This window comes from Bos indicus, chromosome 6, assembly GCF_029378745.1.
Source record: "Bos indicus isolate NIAB-ARS_2022 breed Sahiwal x Tharparkar chromosome 6, NIAB-ARS_B.indTharparkar_mat_pri_1.0, whole genome shotgun sequence".
Classification (NCBI taxonomy): Eukaryota; Metazoa; Chordata; class Mammalia; order Artiodactyla; family Bovidae; genus Bos; species Bos indicus.
Window position 1 is genome coordinate 115,080,302 of NC_091765.1, and position 22,743 is coordinate 115,103,044.

Genomic DNA, 22,743 nt, shown 5'->3' on the forward strand with positions numbered 1-22,743 from the left:
TTCTCTAGATCCTGGTGCCGGTCACTTCCCAGAGACCCTCAGCTGCGGAGCTGGGCTTTATGGGCTGAGCCCTCTTTGCTCAGCACCTTCAGGGAGCCTTAAGGTTTGCAAGTCACGGCCTGTTCCACAGGTCTCTGGGGCGGGTAGGGGTGGAGAGGCCCAGAGACTAAGCGATTTACCTAAAGCCACACAGCTGGAGCCCAGCCCGGTGCTCCTTTCGGGCCCTGGGAGCCTCTTACAAGCAGTGCTGAGCAGCACGGGCTCCAGATAACCCTGCAGTCTAGTGGGGGACCTGGGAGACCCCAGCACATACGCCCACAGGGCGACCAAAGGGGGAGTGGATCTTGTGCCATCCCCATGCCTCAGGCCCGTGGTCCCAGCAGGCGGCTGCTGATGGCAGCAGAAATCTGAGCCGGTGAAGGCTCCGGGGAAGATCGCGAGCTGCCTGGCAAGCCGTCCTGGGGCGGGGCCAAGCTCGACACACACAGAGGGGCCCTGGCAACTCAGACGGCAGCAGCCTGACGTGGCCCAGGAGGGGGCCGCCCCACGGCCAGGGGTTCAGCCGTGACCTTGTCCAGCCACTGCACGGGCCCAGGGCCTGCAGGGACAGGCCAGAGCTTCAAGCTGGGGTGGGGGACGGTCTCCTTACACCAGCACACTGCTGTCTAGGAGAGAAAGGGCAAGGGCTCTTGGCAGCTGGCCCAGATAGATCCAGCCCGAACTTTGTATGAGTGCTGTGTGGCCCAGGGTAAGTGTCCTGGCCTCTCTGAGCCTCCCGGCCGCCCTGGCGATACAAGGTGGGGAAGCCCGGTGTCCGCCAGCCTTGGGACAAGCGAGCCCTGTGCCTGGAGGTCTGGGCCTCACTAACGCACGTGGTTCTTCCTGCCAGCGCAGGTCTCCACCAGCTGACCAGCCCGCGGTACAAGTTCAACTTCATCGCCGACGTGGTGGAGAAGATCGCGCCGGCTGTGGTCCACATAGAGCTCTTCCTGAGGTGCGTGGAGCCCCTCTTGGCCCTACCCCACCATCTGCTGGGCCCAGACCAGACTCGATCCTAGCACTCGGGGGAGGGGGGCAGTAGAGACCAGAGTGGCTGTGGAGTCCAGCGGACCCTGCTCAGACCGCCTGGCCGCTGTTGCCCTGGGGAGGGCGCCCGTCCCTGACCCTGACCTCGTGGCCTAAGGAGACAGAAAGCAGCTCACACTTGACCCAGCTGTAGGGGCTGCTGCAGGGTCACAGGGGCTGTCTGAGCTGATACCGCCCTGCAAACTCCTGGCTCCCATGGAATCCTGGGAGTCTCTTCCCAAATTGACTTCGACACTGCAGCTCTGTCTTAACCTCACGGCCACTGTGTGTGGAAGGGGCCGGCAGGGGCCCAGACGGGACACACAGGGTCAGACCCCCCCACTTCCATCCTGTTGGAGTCGGAGGGAGCCAGCTCCTTGCATGCCACGCTGCCCGAGGGGACCATCACCAAGACCTCGGCCACAACCCCAGGGCCTCACTTGACTTCACAAAGCTTTCCTCGAGCGGTGGGGGCTGCCAGCATCAAGCCCCACCAAGGCATAGGGACGAGGCAGCCCACCCCCCACCACATCCTGGGAAAGGGGCCGGGAGTGGGCAGAATCGCTCCCACGCTGACTCCTAGCCCCAGCATGGGACTTGGCCCCTGCCCACTGGCTGTGGGGCTTGACCAGTGGGAGCCCCTGTCTCCCGGCATCCCGCTCCCAACCTCTGGAGGCCTGGGGTGGTGCTCAGCACCAGCGGTGCTCCAGAGGACAAGCGGACGCCTGGAGCGAGCTCAGCATGGTCCTCGGAACCCGCTCTGTGCCTGTCGCGCCACAGGCTGCCCTTTCTGCTCTTCTGAGCTTCTCCCATCGCCCCAGCCTGGTGCCGCCTCCCGGAGGAGACAGCCAGGCCCAGCCGCCCGCCCCTCAGCGCTGACCGACAGGGCGTGCACCGCACTCTGAGGCCCTCCCACAGGTTGGGAAGGCAGGCTCCCATGTCCCCATTTTCTGGATGTGGAAACAGAGGCCTGGGCCGCTGCCGCAGGCTCAGGGATGCCCCCCGGGGCTCTGGCGTCTTAGAGCCAAGCCCATCCCCCTGCAACACGCTGACCCCCTCACTGCCTTTGCCACGGGCCCCAGACCCTGAAATGTGTCTTTAAGGAAACGGCAGCCCAATGTGTGAATGGCCCGCCCTTGGCCTTGCAGGTGGCTTGTTGGGGGGGCAGCGTCCTTCCAGACACCAGCCCCTGAACCAGCTAGTTGCTGACCACAGCGGGAGGCAGCAATGCTGGGTCCAGCCTTCCCTGGAAGCTGACATCCCGGGGTGGGGGTGGGGTGAGGCTGAGGTGGGCGCCATCCCAGCACAGGCACCTCCGGCTGTGACCCCGGAGTGCGCGGGGGGAGGCCCTGGACTGCCTGGGGCTCTTCCTCAGACCTGAGGCGAGTCCTGCACCCAGCAGGCCCCGCAGGGCTCGGGTCTGCTCAGGGAACCGCACGGAACCGGGTGGAGGCAGGAGCTGGTCTCAGGCCTGAGCGGACAGATGCTCTGGTCATCGCGTGGAGGGGCTGAGTGACCAGGCTGCCCAGGTCAAAACCTGGCTCTGCCCTTCCCCTGCCTGACCCGGGCGGCTGGTTCATGTCCCCGGGCTTGGGTCCCCACCTATGGACTGACTGCGGACAGGAGGCTGACCCCTCTGAGCCTCAGTCTCCTCATCCAGGAAATGGGCTGACGCCACCTCCACTGACCCGGGCGGCTTCAGGCCTTGTCTGCCCACCTGTGAACTGGGGGGCCTCTGTCTCCTGTAGGGCGGCCGTGAGCACGGTGGGACGCGGTCCCTGGCTCCGTGGGCGCTCTCGGTGACCTTGGTTGTTCCTGACCTGCTGGGGAGGTGGCGTTTCTGTGCTTCCCAGAGATCTGCTCCGCTCTTCCTCCCCGCCCTTCCCCATCCCCGCCCCCTCACACACACACACACACACACACACACACAGAGTTAGACCCTTTATGGCTGGTGTCTCTCCAGCAGCCTCGGGCATGCTTGACCTGCCCCGTCCAGGCCCTGCACTGCGGCCCCAGAGACAGAGGCGACCCTCCCCGGGGAAGGTCCTGAGCCTTCCCAGGGCTTCGGGGCAGGCAGCCAAGGCACCGGAGGGAGGTGGGAGCATGGGCCCCTCAGTGTTTACGACCCTGTCTCTGTGCAGCTGGAGATCTGGGACCTGACGTTCCCCGGGGACCTGCTGAGTCCCCTGGAGCTGTGTGCACATCCTCCTGTCTTCCCTATGGCTTGTTGACCGACTGCCTGCAGACGGGCACCCTGCTTGCTGGAGCAGGTGGTATCGGCCCATTTCCCAGAGTGGGAGACTGAGGCCCAGAGGGGTCACCCTCCTGGCTGTCCACAGTCAGGCAGGTGTAAGTGGGGACCGGACTCAAGGTTACAATCCTGGTCTGTCTGGCTCCAGGGCAGGAAGTGCCTGCTGCGTCGTCACGGTGCTGACATTCACAGGCCTTGCGTCTCGTCCTCGCAAATGGCAAGTCACAGGCCATCGTCCCCCTCTGTGGCTGTGAAATGGGTCCAGACTTAACGACTGGCCAAGGCCACAGCCAGGAGGTGGCAGAGCCAGGATTCAATCCTAAGGCCTGGTGGATGCTCGTCTCCCCCAGACCCTGGCTGTGGCCGCCCCTACCCGCAGTCCTGACCCAGCGCACCCACCTGCCTCCCCCACAGACACCCTCTGTTTGGCCGCAACGTGCCCCTGTCCAGCGGCTCAGGCTTCATCATGTCGGAGGCGGGCCTGATTGTCACCAACGCACATGTGGTGTCCAGCACCAACACCGTCTCGGGCCGGCAGCAGCTCAAAGTGCAGCTGCAGAATGGTGACACCTACGAGGCCACCATCAAGGACATCGACAAGAAGTCGGACATCGCCACCATCAAGATCCACCCCAAGGTGAGTGGGTGGGGGGTGGGGAGCCTTTCCTGGACCCTGGGGCTCAGAGACCTTCAGCGCCACTTTCCCGTCAGACAGGCAGAGGAACCGAGGCCCCTGGGGACTGGCAACGTGTCCTAGTCTTGGGTCTAGTGAGACTAGAACCCCAATGTCTGGACACCGCCCTGCAGGGCCCTAAGCGGCCCGGCTGCTGTCCAGGAAATGTGCAGCTCCCACACGGAGGGTGGCGAGTCTCCAGGGCCGGGGACCCTTCCATTGTCCCTCCTGGGCCTATTCCTGGAGATGCCACTGTCCCCCTGGGGGTCACAGAAGGGATGACTCCCTCCTGCATGTTTCTTGCTGTTCAGCTTCGTGGTCCCGGCTCCATGGGGCGCTGTGGGCTCACCTGGGGTGACCTGTGCCCTGCCCACGCCATGCAGTCCATGCGGATGGGCAGGGGTTGGGGGCGGGTCCATGTGGGCTGGTGAGTCCAGCTTGGTTGAGCTTGCACCCAGCTTCTGCTCTTTCTGAATAAAAGTTGCCAGGACTTGAGATGATCGATGTCTTGCAAGGAGGCCTCCTCTCACCTGGTCACGTGAGAGGGAATTCAGTGACTCCATGAAATTATCCTAAGGGAGACAGACCCTTGCCCACTTTCGGAGCCCTGTCACAGTCGTCCCTGAGCCCGGGGCACCACCTCTATGTTGGAGACGGGGAACCTGGGGGTGACGGGAGGGCCGTACTCAAGGTCAGAGGTTGGCAGACGTTTTCTGTGAAGTGCGGACAGTGAACGATATAGGCTTCACGGGCCCTGTGGTCTCTGTCGCAACCTCTCCACTCTGAACCGTCCTGGGAAGGCAGCCACAGGCCAGACAGATGGCTGGGCTGCGGTCCAGGGAAAGATGTGTTTACAGAAGAGGCTGCTGGATTTGGCCAAGGGCCATAGTATGCGCCCCCTGCTCGAGGACCCCCGTGGGGAGAGGCAGAGCCGTTCGGAGCCCTGGGTGGGTGGCCGCTTGGTCTCTCCCCTTCCAGGCACTGGAATCTCCCCCTGGGGAGTGGAGGGGTGCATCCTAGCAGCCACCAAAGATGCTGGCAGGGTCAGTAAGACCAGATGTCCTGGTGCTCAGATGCTCCCAGTGCCTGCAGGGGTTCTCATGACCGCAGGTCTGACTTCCAGCCCCCAGCCCTGCGTTAAACTGGGCTTTGGGGAAAGCTGCTGACCTGCGTTGTCCCCTCTGGGTCCTCGTCCCAGATGCCGCTCCCTGGGTCCTCACCTGGGACCCCGTGTGCCTCTTGCTGAGGCTTCACTGCCCAGCAGCACAGAACGTGGCACGTTGAGGCTCCATGCCTCCCACGTGGGCACAGCTGCTCAACGCCTCCTTAACCCTCACTTCTGTGTACAGCATTTTTCCTGCTTTATCAAGAGCTGCTGTGAAAAACAGAAAACTTCTTACTTGACTTAGAGGCAGACAGTACGTAGGGGACGCTCCTGACATGGGAGGAGAGGCTGGACGGATGGAGCCCACAGTCCTGAGGGTCTGTGGCTCAGAGTCCTGGCCTCTGACCTCCAGAGTCAGCAGAGGCCCCTGGGATCTGGGCGCGGCTGTGCCTCCAGGCTGTGCCCAGCCAGACCTCTCTGTGTCCTCCCTGATGTGGACCTTGTGGCTTGCCTTGGGGAGACCTGTGGTCGCTGGTGGGCTGAGCCCCTGCTCTGCAAATGCCAGCCCTGGGTCTGGTGGCCCCCAAGGGTCAGCCAGCCTTGCTTTGGCCTGCACCCTGATGGCTCTGTCCAACTGCTCCGGGGACCACCCTGCCGGGGGCCTGGCCATAATTTGGCTCTGGTCCCACCAAAGGCCCACCACTGAGCTTCCCTTCCCGTGTCCTCCCCACCTCCCCCCACCCCCAGAAAAAGCTCCCTGCGCTGCTGCTGGGCCACTCGGCAGACCTGCGGCCCGGCGAGTTTGTGGTGGCCATCGGCAGCCCCTTCGCCCTGCAGAACACGGTGACCACCGGCATCGTCAGCACAGCCCAACGGGATGGCCGGGAGCTGGGCCTCCGGGACTCTGACATGGACTACATTCAGACAGACGCCATCATCAATGTGAGTGTGCACAGCGGCCTCAAGGCCGGTCCTCGGAGCCCCGCCCCAGAGCCCCGCCCCGGAGCCCCGCCCCGGAGCCCCGCCCCCCATAGCCCCGCCCTCCAGAGCCCTTCTATCTCTCCAATATGTCCACTGGTGGAAAGTTCTTTCTTTACATTAAGTGCAGCTCTGACTCCCGGGACTTCTGCCCGTGGGCACCAGGCTGGCCCTCTAAGTCTCAGAGGCCGCAGCCCTGATCCGGGACAGTCCTTCAGAGTCGTAGAGATGCAGCCAAGACCTCAGAAATATTTTTGCCTAAATCACACACCCCGACAACATCATTACCATTATTATTGCTGCTACTATTATTATCCTATTGGATGCCACGTCTTACATTCACAAAGCCGTTTGTCCAGACACCCAGCGCCTGCCACCTCTCTGCTTTACCATGGTTCGGAGAAGGCAATGGCACCCCACTCCAGTACTCTTGCCTGGAAAATCCCATGGACAGGGAGCCTGGTAGGCTGCAGTCCATGGGGTCTCTAGGAGTTGGACATGACTGAGCGACTTCACTTTCATTTTTCAGTTTTCATGCATTGGGGAAGGAAATGGCGACCCACTCCAGTGTTCTTGCCTGGAGAATCCCAGGGATAGGGGAGCCTGGTGGGCTGCTGTCTATGGGGTCACACAGAGTCAGACATGACTGAAGCAACTTAGCAGCAGCAAACCCTCTTCTGGGAAGTGTTGGTCTTTGAAAGACTTCTCGATGCCAGTGGGATGAGAAACGGCGCCCTGTCCTGCATCCACCGGGGAGGGTGGAGACATGGATGAGAGGCTGGAGGGAGCCCATGAGGTCTGGGCGGACAGTGCGGCCAGCTCAGACCCCGATGATCAGAGACGACCGTGCACTTGGCCACTGCGGGCCTCAGCCTTCTTATCTGTGGAATGGGCGCTGAGGCCTGTTAAGCCTGTTGTGCTCAGTTGCTTCAGTCGTGTCTGACTCTTTGCGACCCCATGGACTGTAGACTGCCAGGCTCCTCTATCCATGGAATTTTCCAGGCAAGAATAATGGAGTGGGTTGCCATTTCCTTCTCCATTCAACCCTGTTGGGGGAGGAAATTCAATTACATGTTTCTGGGCCCGTTGGGTGGTAGTTTCTAAAGAAAAAGCTTCAGAAGCCCTCCAGGAGGGGAGGTGCGGGGCCTGGCTGACGTGCATTTCCTCCCTGCAGTACGGGAACTCCGGGGGACCGCTGGTGAACCTGGTGAGTGTCCCCTGGGGCAGGAGCCTGGGGTTTTCTGGGGCCCTGTTCACACTGGGATGGGCGGCACAGCCTCGAGGGGGACTTGGGGCCCAGAACACGGCCCTCGTGCCTTCACACCCAATGGTCTGGGGGCTCCGGAGGAGGATGCAACCCCAAGCATGTGCTGCCCCCAGGGGAGCTGATGCTGTCGGAGGAGCGAGGGAGGTCTCAGAGCAGCAGGACCCGGTGCCTGTGGTGGGCCTGGGGCAGGGGACACGGGTCAGGGGCCGGTCCCCACATCATGTTGACGGGAGAGGAGCTGGGCTTGCCACGCACCTCTGGGGCTGGTGTCTGGGCCGTGTAAGGACAGACGCAGGCGGGGTCCCACAGGAGTGCTGGGGCAGGGGTGTCTGCCGGGCACCCCTGGGAGGAGCTGTGTCCAGGAGTGGGGTCTCAGGTGGCAGATCAGGCCAAGCAGCACCCGCCTCCTGGCGGGGGAGGGCAGGACAGGGAGGGAGCCCAGCTCGAAAGGGACAGATAGTGGAGGATGCTGGGGGCTGCCCTGACCCCATGTTCCCCCACCCTGCTTCTCGAAAGAGGGGATAGAGGGTCCCCCAGTCCTCACCACGTCCCTCTTGGCTCCAGCCCCTCAGAAGGCTGGCTGGGGGCGTCCTCGGGCAGTAGACACAGCTTCTCGGGGGCAGACTGTAGCTTCCCAGGTCAACACTCTGCATTGATGCAGCTAGGGGTCAGCTGTGGAGGCAAACGGCGGGAGAGGTGGGGGTCCCTGACTCAGACCTGGACCCTGGAGCACCTTTAGGGAGCTTCTCAGGGAGGGCGCTGACGGCCAGGGCCCCTGGTCTGGGAGCCGAGTCGCACGGACACGCTGCTCTGCCACTGAGGGCAGTGGCCACTTGGGCTCTCGGAGTGACTGCCCGCTCTGATCTCCCGCCCAGGACGGTGAGGTCATTGGCATCAACACACTCAAGGTCGCGGCCGGCATCTCCTTTGCCATCCCCTCAGACCGCATCACGCGCTTCCTCTCAGAGTTCCAGGACAAGACTGGCAAAGGTACGGAGCCCCCACGTGGGGTCAGGGACGCTGCCCCAGGGCTGAGCTCAAAGCCTCCAGCAGGGCCAGGCGATCCCGCCATGCTCTGTGATGGCACCCACTGCCCAGCCCACCCTGATGTCTCAAGACCCCCAACCGGGGATACCTCAGCCTCTCTCCCATCCTCTCCTCACCTCATGACGATGACCACCCCCACCCCTCTAGATGGTCCCCTCTGGCTGGGGATCGTCCACCTCACCTCCCACCTCCTAAGGTGGTGGCCCCTAGGTTTCACTCGTCTGAGCCACTCCATAGTTGCCAGACCCAGATAGAACTTCCTTCTATCCCATTAACCCATCTGCCCTCCCACCCACCAGCCCATCCACCTACTCACCAACCCACCCATCCATCCTCCCACCCACCGTCCCACCCACGCACCAACTCATCCATCCATCCACTCATCGCTTCATCCACCTATCCTTCCTTTCTACCTTCTTTTTCTTGCTTTCCTTCCTCCCATCCCTCCCTCTGTTCATTCATGCATCCACCCTCCCTGCATCTTTTTATCTATCTAGTTTTTGAGATGGTGGTTTTCCTTCTTCATCTTTTGATATGGTAAATTTCTTTGGTTGGTTTTATAATATTAAACTATCCTTGCATTCCTGGAATAAAGCTCACTTAGTCGTGATGTATTATCCTGCTTTATATATTGCTACGCTTGATTTGCTGAAAGCATTTCAAGACTTTCCACGTCTATCTTCATGAGGAATGTGGGTCTAGTTCTCTTTCTGGTTTGGTGTTGGGATAATGAGTTGAGAAGTGGCTTAGGAAAAACATTCCCCCGTCTGTCTCTTCTACTCTCCGTTTTCTACTGCAGTGCTATTTTACTTCTGACACATCTGGTCAGCAATACGTGGGGTTTCTCCCTGCCAAGCTGAGTGTCTTACAATTTAACTCAATTCTGACACTGTCTACCTGGAGATAGCATCAGACCCCACAAGTTAAGGGCTCAGTCCTATGACTGCCCCAGCCCTGCCTTCAGATGCCAATTGCACACTGACTATAAATCAGAATTGCCCATGACCCCTTTCTTGGGTTGGATCGTTTGCTAGAGCAGGAAGACTGTTTTCTCAACAGATAACCAGTTTATTGTAAAGCATATGTCTCAGGAACAGCCTGATGAAGAGATTTGTAAGGCAAGGTGTGGGGGAAGGATGCGGAGCCCATGGTCTCTGGGTGCACCTCCACACAATCGCCAACCCAGAAGCTCTTCAAACGCATCTTTCTGGGATTTTGTGGCGGCTGCACGACATGGGCATGGTTGACTAGGCTGCTGTGTGTGTGTTAGTCACTCAGTCGTGTTCGACTCTGTGCGACCCCATGGACTGGAGCCCATCTACTGTCGACCGTAGCTTCTCTGTCCATGAGGTTCTCCAGGCAAGAATACCAGAGTGGATTGCCATGCCCTCCTCCAGGGGATCTCCCCGACCCAGGGATTGAAGCTGGGTCTCCTGCATTGCAGACGGACTGTACCATCTGAGCCACAAGGGAAGCCTCTGAATAAGTTATTAGCCACTGGCAATTGATTCAACCTCTAGTTCATCTCCTCTCCCTGAAGCAAGGCAGAGAAGGCTGAGGAGAAACGTTCCAATCTTCCAATTACGTGGTCGGTTCCCCTTGCAACCAACTGACACCCTTAGGGGCTTTCCAAAACTTACCTCATTAACATCAAGTCAAATGTGATTGAAAGGGACTTGTGAATAACGAAAAGCCAAGTGAGAGTTAGACCATAAGGAAGGCTGAGCGCCAAAAAACAGAAAAAAAAAAAAAAAAAAAAGGAAGAAGAAGGCTGAGTACCAAAGAATTGATGCTTTCAAACTGTGGTGCTAGAGAAGACCCTTGAGAGTCTGTGGACAGCAAAGAGATCAAACCAGTCCATCCTAAAGGAAATCAACAATGGAATATTCATTGGAAGGACTGATGCTGAAGCTGAAGCTCCAGTATTTTGGCCACCTGATGCAAAGAAAATTGTCACATTGGAAAAGACCCTGATGTTAGGAAAGATTGAGAACAGGAGGAGAAGGGGACGACAGAGGATGAGATGGTTGGATGGCATCATTGACTCAATGAACAGGAGATGGTGAAGGACAGGGAAGCCTGGCGTGCTGCAGTCCATGGGATTGCAAAGAGTCGGACACGACTGAGTGACTGAACAACAATAACAATTTCACCTTTAGAGGTCTGGAACTATTTCAGGAGCTGTGAGAAAAAAATGTCCCTTAGAAATCTGATCACTTTAGGGAAGTACAAAAGTTTCAGGAGCTATGTGTTAGGAACCCTGGATGAAGACCAAAATATGTATACATTTCTTATTATTGGTCACAGTATCACAGAAATAGCCACTCATTTTCAGTTTTCTAGAACCGTTTGTGTAGAACTGATATGGTATCTTCCTTAGGCATCCGTTAGACTTCTCCTATAAGACCGTCTGGGCTTGAAGTTACTTTGTGGCAAGATTTTTAACTATTTCAATTTCTGTAATAGATGTGGGGCTATAAAAAGTGTTAGTCCCTCAGTCTTATCTGACTCTTTGCAGTCCCGTGGCCTGTAGCCCACCAGGCTCCCCTGTCCATGGCATTCTCCAGGCAAGAATACTGCAGTGGGTTGCTGTTCCCTTCTCCAGGGGACCTTCCTGACCCAGGGATGGAATCCAGGTCTCCTGCATCACAGACAGATTCTTTACTGTCTGAGTGACTAGGGAAGCCCATATAGGGCTATGGAGGTTATCGTTGCTTCCTGAGTGAACTTTCGTAGTCTGAAATTTTCAAGAAATTGGTTCCGTTTACCTCTGTGGTCAAGTTTATTGAGCCCTAGTTGTTCATATTAGTCTCTTATCTTCTTAATACCTATCGAATCTGTAGTGATGTCACCTCTCCCATTCTTGATACTGATCATTGTGTCTTTTTTCCCCCTAATTAGTCTGGCTAAAAACGTATCAATTTTGTTGATTACGAAAAATCAACTTTTGGTTTTCATTTATTTTCTCCACGTTTTCCACTTTCTATTTCTTTGATTTCTATTCTTTATTATTTCTTTTCTTCTGCCTATATTAGATTTCATTTGATCTTCTTTTTCTAGTTTTAAGGAGAAGGCTGAAGTCACTGATTGGATATCTCTCTTTTTTTCTGATATTGGTACTTGTAGTGCTATTAATTTCCCTCTAGGTACAGCTTTGCCTCCACCCCACGAAGTTTGGCATGTTGTATCTGGTTTTGTTTTTTCAATTTAAAATGCCTTCTAATTTCTCTTTTGATCTATTCCTTAAAGTTGGGTTATTTAGCAGTATGTATATTTACTTTCTAAGTTATTGTGAATCGTGTAGAGACCTTGTGGTTTAATTCCACTGTGGCCAGGGAGCACAGTTTTGTGATACGACATTTAAAAATGTGCTGAGACTGCTTTAGTGTTTGTTGCTGTTGTTCAGTCGCTCAGTCGTGCCCGGCTCTTTGTGACCCCACGGAATGCAGCACACCAGCCTGCCCTGTCCTTCACCATGTTTAGGGTTAGACTATGTGAAGGTTGTTGTGGAGTCTAAGACACCTGCTAAGTCACAGGCTGGAGAAGCTGGGGGCACAGAGCTACCACCTTAGCCATCTATGTTTGTATTGCTCCAGCCAGGGGCCTGCCACGTCGTTAGAGCTCACTGGGTGTTATCAATTAATATCTGGTTTTTGGAGAAGGCAGGAGAAGGTGACCAGTTCAGATCACGGCAAGGCGACTTGGGGAGCCTGTGGGATGGAGGCTGGGGCAGGTGGGTCCACTGTCCACTGGGGTCGGGTAGGGGGCCCAGCAAGAGAGCAGATGTCAGAGCTGATGTGGGTGAATGGTGCCCAACGATGAGGGAGGGCCCGAAGCCCCCAGATCAGAACCACGGCCTCTCCCAGGCCCTCAGGAGTAGCCACGTGGGGAGCGGTGCCTCTGGGCTCCTGAGGACACAGGGGCTGGGCTGGCCCTAGGGGCGCAGCTCCTGCTGCCTCTGCTCCCTGCCCAGGCCCGTCGGGGAGTACTGAGGCCTCCATGGCAGCTGTAACCAAGTCCCGACATGCTCTGTTTCTAGACTGGAAGAAGCGCTTCATCGGCATCCGGATGAGGACCATCACGCCAAGGTGAGTGTCCGAAGGATGCTGGCGCCCGCCGCCCCTCACCCCCACACTCCTCCCGGGCCCTGGCCCCAGTGGGCCTGGCCACCGGCAGGTGCTCCCATGGACCAGACGCATCAGGCTTCTGAGCCTTTGCTCAGGTCAGTCCCGCAGCCTGGAACACCTTTCCCCCTCAGCCTGATCCAAAGGACTCCGTTCAGGTGCTCCTCCTCCAGGAAGCCTCCCAGATTAGTTTTCCTGGGGCTACCATAACAAATCACCCCAAGTTAGTGGCTTAAAACAACAGAAATCCTTTCTGTCAATAGTTCTGGAAGCCCTCAGTCCAAACTCAAGGGATCAACAGGGCTGAACTCCATGGATGCTTCAGGGAAGAGTCCTTCCTTGTGTCTCCCAGCTTCTAGTGGTTCTGGGTGTTTTTTGGGTTGTATTTGCATCGCTACAAGCTCTGCCTTTCTCATTGCATGGTGGGCACGTAGCCCCCAGATTAGAGCCAGGATATCTCCCAGACTCTCAAGAGCAGCCACGTGGGGAGAGGTGACTCTGAGCGCCTGATCACACAGGAGCTGGGCTGGTCCAAGGAGGGTGGCCCCTGCTGCCTTCTCCCTCTTCTTTCTCTGATAAAAACACCAGCCATTGGATTTCAGGACCACCCTAAGTCAGGCTGCTCTCATCTCGAGATTCTTAACCAGGCGAATCAGCCAAGTCGCTATGTCTAAACAAGGTCACGTTCTGAGGCCTGAGCAGACTTGAATTCTGGGAAGGGGACACCATTCTCCCTGCCTGGAGGCCACTTCAAGGGGAGGAGATGTCTCCTCTTCAATTGCACAGCTGCGCTTCCCTCCCCAGCTTGCACTGGGTCCCCCGATGTGAGAGCTGCCCACTCCCAACCTTGGCCACGAGCTCTTTGTGAGCAAGGGCTGTGTCCTGCTCACCCCCAGGGCCGGGACTATAACAGAGCAGGTGTCTGCAAATTCTGAGTGCATGAAATAGGGGAGGGGCTGGGGAAGAGGAGGGACAGGGAAGAAGGAAGGGAGGCCGAAGGGAAGAAAATGCAAAGTCCAGGGGTTTGGAGAAGGAAGAGGTCACTGCGCTGGGGAGCTCTGGGGCTAATTCAGCTCATCTGAGGGACCCTCCCACCCACACAGTCCCTAAGATGACATTCCTTCCTGTGTCGGCAGCGGTTCCTCTGGGGAGTAAACCTGAAAGCAATTTGGAATCAAGACCAGTGTGTCAATTTACCATCTAAAGGTGTCATTTTTATCTTCCGTCCAGCCATCCATCCACCCGGCCTTCCATCTAGCCATCCGTTACACCATCCTTCCAGCCTTCTGTCTCTCCATGTTCACCTGTTGTCTGTTCATCCTCCTTCTGTCTGCCCGTCTATCCGTCACTCTTTCCTTCCCTCTGTCCCGCCATCTGATCTCCCATCCCTCTTCTTTCTTTCCCTCCTTACCCCTCCTCCCGCTCATCCTCCTGTCTGTCCGTCACTCTCCCCTCTCCACACTTCGAATCATCCACCCTCACTGAGATTTCTTTCGAGGAGCCCGAGCTGAGTGGGGGTCACAGACAAGAACCAGTGACAACCCAGAGTGGTCAGTGGCAGGTCCCTGCAGCGTGGGGGCACAGAGGAGACTCCTCGTCCTGGGTGGAGGAGGGGACGAGGGGGCAGCTTTGTACTGAGTGAGCTTAGAGGCCCAGAAGAAGTGCCTTAACGGTGGAACTGTCTTTTCAGTTTGGTGGAGGAGCTAAAGGCCAGTAACCCAGACTTCCCAGCAGTCAGCAGTGGGATTTATGTGCAAGAAGTTGTTCCGAATTCACCTTCTCAGAGGTAGGCTCCACCGGAGGAAGCAAGGAGGTTGGGCGGGCGGGCTCGGGGCCTGGGCCGGACTTCACTGACCTTGCATGACCTTGAGCTTCCTGGCAACGTGGTGTAACGTGAAAATGGCAGGCGGGATCCTGGCCAGTCCTCTAAGCTGGGCTCAGGCTGGAGGCCGAAGGCCGTCCCCTCCTTGGCCCAGAATGTCCTTCCCTTTGGGTCTGGAGAGACAGCGTAGTGGAGGTCCTCACCCCCCAAGCTGAGAACTGCATGCCAGCCTGACTCTCACCAGCCTTGCGGGTCAGCCTGGGTCTTTCCTGGCCAGTTTCCTCATCAGCAAAATGGGTATGATTCTGCCTACTCTTCCTCCCCCACGGGACACTGTCAAGATCAGTTAGGGGACAAAGCCTTGCCTTCTCGGAACCTGAGGACGAGGGAAAGGTCGAGTGTTGCAGCGTGGTGGGCTGAAGCAGGCCGTGCGGTGGGTGATGGCACACGTGATCCTGTGCCCTGGATCGGCGCTGAACAAGCGCCCGCCCTGCCTCCTCCCTGGCGTCCCTCTGTGCAGTGGGTGGGCTCCTTTGGATCCTGCTTCTAAAGTGTAGCTTCAGGAGCAAGAAGTGGCCCATGTAGGGTCTGGGGCCGCTCTGGGGGTGGTGAGTGGAGCCAGGCAGGAGGGTATCCCAGCCCCTTCAACCCAACAGGACCTGTTTTCTCTGTTTTGTGTGCTGGGCTGGAAGATGCAGATCCCTGGAGTCTTCCTGCCCTGAACACAGCACGCGTGCTCAGCCCACAGCCGCCGTGCAGTAAAAATTGTCGAGATACAGATCTGTGATGCCAAAGAGTAATCACCCCCAACTCAGGCTCTCTATTTGGGGGTGCTGGGGCAGCAGGCAGGCGTCAGAGAGAGTGGCCACACGCAGGGTGCCCTGGACAGGGGAGCTTGGTGGAGACGGTGGCTGCGGCTGACCCAGGCTGGGTCGTGAGCTGGGCGTTCCAGCTGCGTCCCCTCAGGGGCTCCTCACTGCAGCCTGCGAGGTGTGGGCTCTCATCCTATTGCTCAGATGGGAAGACTGAGCCTTGACGCAGTCAGTCCTCTGAGGTCATGCAGCTAGCCCGTGTGGATCTGGGTCCTGTCACCCGCGAACCTGACCTCGGTGCCACTCTGCCTGCCCTCTGGATGGAGGGGAAGGTCACGGCAAGTCAGGTGCAGAAGGGGGCTGGCCTCGCTCGTTCCAGCCCTGACTGGAAGTCTTAGTAACTGCCGCAGTGGTGGAATCAATACCCTGGACCTCGCTGTGATTTGCCGAGAGCGTCCCCACCCAGGGCTGCAGTGGCGGGAACCGAGGCTCACGGAACCGCATCCTTGGCCCAGGTGGGGAGGCCGCAGCCAGAACGTGACTCCACTCCCCCTGCTGTACAGAAAAGTCAACCGACAAAGCGTTAGCCGGTGGTTGGACAGTGGCCTCTGCCCGGGGTGAGAGCCTGGCGGTCAGGACCCTGTTCTCACCTGTTGAAATGACTTTCCTTAAACCTGCGGCTGTTAGAGGCACCCAGGCCCCGGCCTCTCGGAGAGGAGCTGTGACCGCCTCTCTCTCCCGTTGGCAGGGGGGGCATCCAGGATGGAGACATCATCGTCAAGGTCAACGGGCGGCCCCTGGCCGACTCGAGCGAGCTGCAGGAGGCCGTGCTGACCGAGTCCCCCCTGCTGCTGGAGGTGCGGCGCGGCAATGACGACCTGCTCTTCAGCATCGCGCCCGAGGTGGTCCTGTGAAGGTGGGGCCGTCTCCCCCAACCCCGCCCGTCGCCAAGGACCGGGGCCCGCGGGCTGGCTCCCTCCAGAGCCTCTGCCCCCGCGGGATCAGGACGAAGGACCCGGGTCGGTCCTCAGCACAGCCAGCGGACTCTTCCCGGCATCCAGGACTGGAGCCACAGGCTGGCTGGGCTTCGCCGGGGGCCCGCATCTCAGCCGCATCACAGTGCCCCCCACGCCACCCCCAAATGTTCCGGGGGGCCCCCCCACATTCCCAGATCTAGAAGACTCTCGTATTCCCCCCAAAGCCCCTCCTCTCTCCCACCTTCCTGCCTTTGCACCCGTCCGTAGGGTACTTCTCTGTAAACGCCTGCCGTTCCTTCCCCACCCGCACCTCCCCAGCTCTCGCTGATCAGGTCTCAGGCCCCCAGCCTCCTCCTCTCCCTGGGGTGTCCCTCTGCCCCCCACAACACAGCTCCCATCACCTTAAATGACCAGGGCTGTCTGCCTGGCTCACCTGCCCCCACTGAGAGTCCGGTGTGGCGGGTCTGGCCGGAAGCTGGCACTGTGAAGCATCCCCTGATGACCTAGCCGAGCCCTAGGGCTTGGCGACCAGCCCCGGCCTCCCAGGTGGGGGAGAAGCAAGCAGAGAAAGAGCAGAGGGTGTCTCCCACCCCTGCCTCCCGGGAGGCTGGCCTGTCCTCCCGGAGAAGACCCTGGGGTGGGGTGGGGACTGCGGAGGAAGCTGGGACCCGCGGGCAAGGGGAGGCGAGGACTGAGCCGCTGGCCTCCCCAGCTGTTCCGCGGGTAGCGGGGACTCATGGCATCCCCAGGAGCTCAGGTGGTCCCCTCTCGGCGGGGAGCCTGTTTCCGGGTGACCCCGTGAGCTCCCCAGCGCAGTCCGGCCCCCGAGTTGCTTGTACTGTATGTTTCTCTACTGTATGGAAATTAAAGTTTACAAGCACGTGGTTCTGGGCCAGCCAGGGCACATCTGGGGTCCCCTGCCTGCTGCTGCACAGCTCCTCCTGACCCAGAGCCGACCCGTCTGTCAGCAGGCACAGAGACAGCGGCGGGGTCCGCCGCCCAGAGCAGCGCCTGAGCATCGCCATGCCCCAGCCGCCCCACCCTCAGCCCCGGGCTCCCCACTTTGACTCCTGGCCCCTGGTCCCCAGCAAGATGCCTACCCTCCCCATTGCAGGAGCCTCTCCCCCGATACAGGAGGGTCCTGAGACCACCCACCTCCTGGCAGTGGCCTCCTGGCCGCTTGGAGAGGTGTCTGGCTGGCAACGGCAAGCCACCGCGTGTGCAGTGCATGCCCGGTCAGGCCGTGGGGTGAAGTCTCCCTGTGTCATCTTCACTCCAGACCACCCAGCAAGGGCGCTCGTGGCAGAACCGGGGAGGCCGGGGCAAAGCCAGCTGCCCGGGACCCCAGCAGGGGCTGCCGGCAGGGACCGAGAGCTGTGAAGTCGCCCAGAGCCCACCCCCAGGGTCGCGTGAGCGGGAGGCTGAGGGGCGCTGATCCGGGCTGAGAAGGAGAGCCCAGCCCGGAGTTCTGGACCACCGTCCTGGAAAGATGGAGCCCCCTTTGGTCCAAACCTCTCAGAGCAGCAGGGCCTGCCCCCGGCCGGCCTCTGTGTGACCACAGCCAGCTTGTCACTCAGGGCTGTGGGGAACTACAGACTTCACGCTTTCCCAACTCTGAAAGCCTGAGATTCGACAGGTCCAAACTTAAATGACCTGCCAAGGGGGCTAATTCTAGGAGCTAGCCTCGGATGGCCACGGTGGTGGCTGGAATCCCGCTCAGTACCTGGAGGGACTCATGGGAGATGGGCCCGGAGGGTGGGGGGCTGGAAGGGCCGAGTGGGGCTGACTGTGGCCACAGGCCGGCTGGACAAATGGGGTGGGAGGTGGATAGGGAATCAGACTGAAGAGCTGTCAGCACCCACAGCCATGAAAGAACCCGAGACCGTCTGGTGACGCCGTGACCCCATTCGCCATCGTAGTTTTTCGGTCCTGGGGTCAGACGATCACAGAACTGAGCACACTCCCCACCCCCAGGCCACGTCCAGGGCCTGCTGGGGAAGGAGGGGGCCGGCACAGAGGCCACCCTGCAAGGAGCCTCCCAGCCCCACCACGCAGTGGTCCCTGCCACCCACCGGCCAGCCCACCCCCTTGCCCTGTCCACCCTGAGCCGACTCCTATCACGGCCCGCCCTGCGGCCAGCATTCTCCGAAACTGTCCGGGCACCGCCCCGGAGCCTGGCCCAGCCCCCACTGTGGGACCACCCACCTCGCAGCCAGCCCCCATGCCCCTCGCCCACCCAGGGTGGACCAGACCATCCTCACAGAGCAGGCCTGTGCCATCTCACCCCCCCTGCCCCTACCCCGCCCACTGCCCAATCTGGAGCAGTCGTGATGCCCAGGGTCGGTCCACTTGCTGAGGTCTCTGCTCTCACCGGCCCCAGGCGGGCCCCTGCTTTGCGCGTCCACAACGGTGCACAGAGCTTGGTCCTTGTTCTCCATCTCTGGCTCCCTGTCGGTGTGCCCAGCGGCCACGTGGTCCTCCCTGGGGGTAGGGAGCCCAGGGAGCTGGGGCAGCTGTCCAGGTCAAGGCCGCTGGTCTGGGGGCCTGGGCTTGGGTGGACGATGAGCTGGAAGTAGGGCACTAAGAGCGGAGCCTTGGACTTGAGCGGGGCCAGGCGTCTGAGAGGGCTCTGGGGCCCGCGATCAAGGGGGTCAGGTCAGTTCAGTTCCTGGTGAGAGCTGCTTCCTGGCCTGGCAGAGGCTGCTGATGGCTCTATGCCCAGGAGGCAGGGGTCGGGGTGGGGAGCTGGCAGGAGAGGACTGGAGTCCTTCCTACATGGGCGGCAAGCCCACCGTGAAGCTGCCCACCTTGCCTAACCCTGCTCGCTCCCCCAAGGCCTCGCCTCCACTTCCCGTGACGCTGAGGGTAGGGAGGGCTTCCGCTTGTGAAATTGGGGTACACGATCCAGTCCTTAGCGCAGCGGCGCAGGTATGGCGAGGAATGGAGCAGGGAAGGAGAGAAGCAGACCGGCCTGCGGGTGTTGTGCTGGAGGGACCAGGGGGTGACGACGCCGGCTGAGCCCCTCTGAAGAGCTGTGCAGGTGGAGAGCTGGTGGCAGAGGTGGTCCCACCTGCCCCCCTTCCAGGGGTGGAGTTAGTGTCTCCTGGGCCCAGAGGGGACCCCTAGGCTCCCGAGGGAGCCCTGAGCCCAGAGCTGTCCCCTGCAGCTGCAGGTGTCCTCAGAGGTGAGGGTGTAGGGGGCACCTGGCCAGCCGCTCCCGCCTGAGACTTGGAGAGACAGACAGCGGGGTGCCCAGCACCTGCCCAGAGGTCCAGCGGCGTCAAGTACTTGCAACTGCCCAGGATGGGTCACCGGCGCCCTCTGGGCATTTTCCAGAACCATCTTCCCCTGAGGTGTGGTGCTGGGGTGCACCAGGCTCCCTGACATGGCCTCTGCGGGTGTCGATGATGACCAGCCCATCAGCATCGCCTCTCCCTTCCACCACCACCTGGAAACCCTCATGTTTGGAGGAGAGTCATGACTGTGGCCCCAAAGGGGCGGTGCTGAGGCCCATCTGACCCCAAAGCCGCTTTGCTGCAGCAAGTGTCAAATTAAATGTCGCACAGGGGGGCTTCCCTGGCTGTCCAGTGGTTAGGAATTGGCACTTTCACTTAGGGGGCAAGAGGCCAGTCCCTGGTCAGGGAACTAAGGTCTGCAAGCCCTGTGTGTAGTCAAAAAAAAAAAAAAGAAAGAAAAAAAAATCACAAAGGAGGTTCCTTACTCACACTCTGGCCCCAGAGTGCTCAAAATATCACTTCATATCTGGTCACTTCCTGCACCAGGCCCTGGGGGACAGGGGTACCCAGCCTCCGCGACCTCAGGCCATCTGTGTGTGAAATGGGAGGTGGGATGCGAGGGTCTCAGCTCAGCCCTTTGCTGCCTGTCTGCGGGCGCCCTTGACTTTGTGCTTCAGCCTTCGGGAGGCCCATGGATACCACCTCTGGGGCGGAGGGACCCCTTGCCTGAGGCTGGGGGCGGCCCGCTCACCTGCCCCTGGGCTGGCTCTGCAGCAGCGGGCTCTGTGGGGTCAAGGCCTCCGATCCCCGCTTGCCACTCAGCTCCGACCACCCCCAGCCAGGCAGATCTGGCCTCTCCACAGCTGTTTCAGCGGCTCCTGGTGAAAAACAACTTTGTCGGAGCCCGCCAGCTGCCGCCTGAGCCATTGTGCAACCCTCAGGCTCCTGACGCAAGCCCTCCACCCCCCTGCTCTGTGTCCTGGGAGCTACAAACAGGGTTCTGAGACGGTCAAAAACACCCTCCCCCAGTTCTGGCTTTGGGATTTTCACCCCCTCCAAAACACCTGGATCTCTAGATGGACTGGAGTGGAAGGGGCATCACAGCTTCCCCGGCTCGAACAACCCATTGCACAGAGACCAAAACCGAGGCCCGGAGGGGAGAAGGACGTGGGGCCATGCGCGAGCCAGGGACCAGCTCCTGCAGGGCCCAGGGCTGAGCCGGGGCAGACAGCTGTGGCCGCAGCTGCAGCTGGACAAGCATCCATCTGTCCGAGTGTGTGGGGCCCGGGCCGAGAGCTCCAGGAGCCGGCGTTCCGGGGGTGGATGGCTGCTGTTCCTGTGAGCTATGGACCTGCAGGGCATCCTCCTCCCCTCCCGTCGGGGATTAGTGAATCCAGGGCACAGTGACCAAAGATGGACGTTCTGGAATGGGTCAGATGCAAGGGAAACAGCAGGGGGCCTGGCACAGCTGCCCCAGCCCGGAGCAGCAGCACCTGGGGGGACGGCTGGGGCCCGCCTGCCACACTGCCCAGCTCCGGGTCCCGCCTCCTGTCCACACCGCCCCTCCCCCAGCAGGCTTGGATACTCGTCTCCTTTCTTGCTGCCCCCGTGGCTGCCCTGACATCGGTCCACCATTCTCAAGTCTTTCGGGGTCTGGCTCTGCTCTCATCTATGCTTTCCCCGCCTCTGTGGAAGCTGCCCTTCTCCCGCGACGTTCTCCAGGCTGCTCTGTGTCTGCTTCTTTCTACTGACCATCTTCTCCGTGATGGGCTGAGAAGTGGTCTCCAAAGTGTCCACATCATAGCCCCAGGGAACCTGTCATGTCAGCTCCCCTGGCCCAAAGGAGCTTGCAGGTGTGATCCGATGTAAGATCCTGCATTCTCTGGGGCCGGGGCATGTGACCACAGAGTCCTTAGGGAAAGAGGCAGGAGGGTCAGACAATGGACACGAGGTCGGGGTGACTTGGGGAAGGGCTGAAGACTGTGGGTGCCTCTAGAAGCTGAAAATGAGGTCTCCCCTGGAGACCCCCAGCGGAACTCGCCCCACCCACACCTGGACTTCAGCGGTGACCCTGACCCTGAGCACCGTGATACTCAGTGGCCTTGTTCAGTCAGCGTGCTTGTGATCCCTGAGGGCAGGAACCCCAAACCATCCTGGAAGCCCATCCACCTCTCCCGCATCCTGCCTGTCCATTGATCAGCTCCATGTCTACCGCTTCCTACCCCGGAAGGCCGGCTCCAGGATCCGGAACGTCTCTGAAGTCCCAGCCGTGTCCCCAGAGCCAGTTCAGTGCCCACAGCAGAGCAGGTGCTTGGGGAGAACCCTCCTGGGCCCACGTTTGCCGCATCACTGCAGACCAGACCCCCAGTTCCACACCAAGGAAGACCAGGTGCCAGGGGCGGCACCTGGGGAGGGGAGGGCACCACCTTCCTCTTTGCCACACGTTTTTCTGAACCCCAGAAGCAAGCACCGCACCCCCCTCCACCGCAGGCATCATTGCAGATGGAGCAGGCCACGTGCTGCCCTTTATCACCAGGCCCTGCCCGATACCCGCTGCAGCCTCCAGGGACACCCCTGGCCAGGCGAGCCTCCAGGGGGAACGGACCCTCCTCCTCACACCCGCCAGCCCCAGCCTCTGCCCCGTTCCCTCCCCCCACTTCAAAGGAGACCCCCACTCTGGGCCCTCACCCACTGATTGCCCAAGTCCTCTCTGACGTCCTGACCCCCTGTACCGCTGGGCTCTCCAAGCCCGGGCAAACACAGCCAGGAGGTACAGAACATGCCCACTGCACACGTGACTATGCACACAGCACATAGGTGAATACACACACGTGTGTGTGCACACACAGCACACATGACTGTGCACACACACATGAATATACACACAACCACATATATGTGCACACGCAGCACACACTCACTGCACATGTGACTATGCACATGGCACATGTGAATACACACACGGGCACACATGGCTGCACACAGCACACAGGTGAATACACACACGTGTGTGTGCGCACACAGCACCATGTCTATGCGCACAGCACACGTGAACACACACAGGCACGTGTGCATGCACACACAGCACACTCACTGCACACGTGACCATGCACATGGCACACAGGTGAATACAAACATAGGCACATGTGTGCACACTCAGCACACACAGCCCACATGTGACTGTGCACACGGCACACGTGAATACACACACGTGAGTGCACACGCACAGCCCACATGACTGTGCACATGTGTGCACACACGCAGCGCACACCCGCGCGCCCGCCCTTCTCCCGCCGCCCCACCCGCCGGCGTGCCGTGTTGCTGTGCACAGCTCCTTTCATACCACACACCATCTTACGCCCGCCTTTCTTGGATTCAATGTTGTC

General features: G+C 59.7%; 1 protein-coding gene across 1 annotated transcript in view; it reads left to right on the plus strand.

The window, feature by feature from the left end:
• Positions 1–17,005, plus strand: part of HTRA3 (HtrA serine peptidase 3) — a 29,548-nt gene extending 12,543 nt beyond the window's left edge. The window contains exons 2-9 of the mRNA XM_070791879.1: positions 895–994; positions 3,731–3,953; positions 5,842–6,036; positions 7,247–7,279; positions 8,215–8,329; positions 12,426–12,474; positions 14,201–14,296; positions 15,893–17,005. Of these exons, the coding sequence (XP_070647980.1) occupies positions 895–994; positions 3,731–3,953; positions 5,842–6,036; positions 7,247–7,279; positions 8,215–8,329; positions 12,426–12,474; positions 14,201–14,296; positions 15,893–16,058 (977 nt within the window). The 3' untranslated portion in view covers positions 16,059–17,005. The remainder of the gene's footprint in view (positions 1–894; positions 995–3,730; positions 3,954–5,841; positions 6,037–7,246; positions 7,280–8,214; positions 8,330–12,425; positions 12,475–14,200; positions 14,297–15,892) is intronic.
• The last annotated feature ends 5,738 nt before the right edge of the window (positions 17,006–22,743 follow it).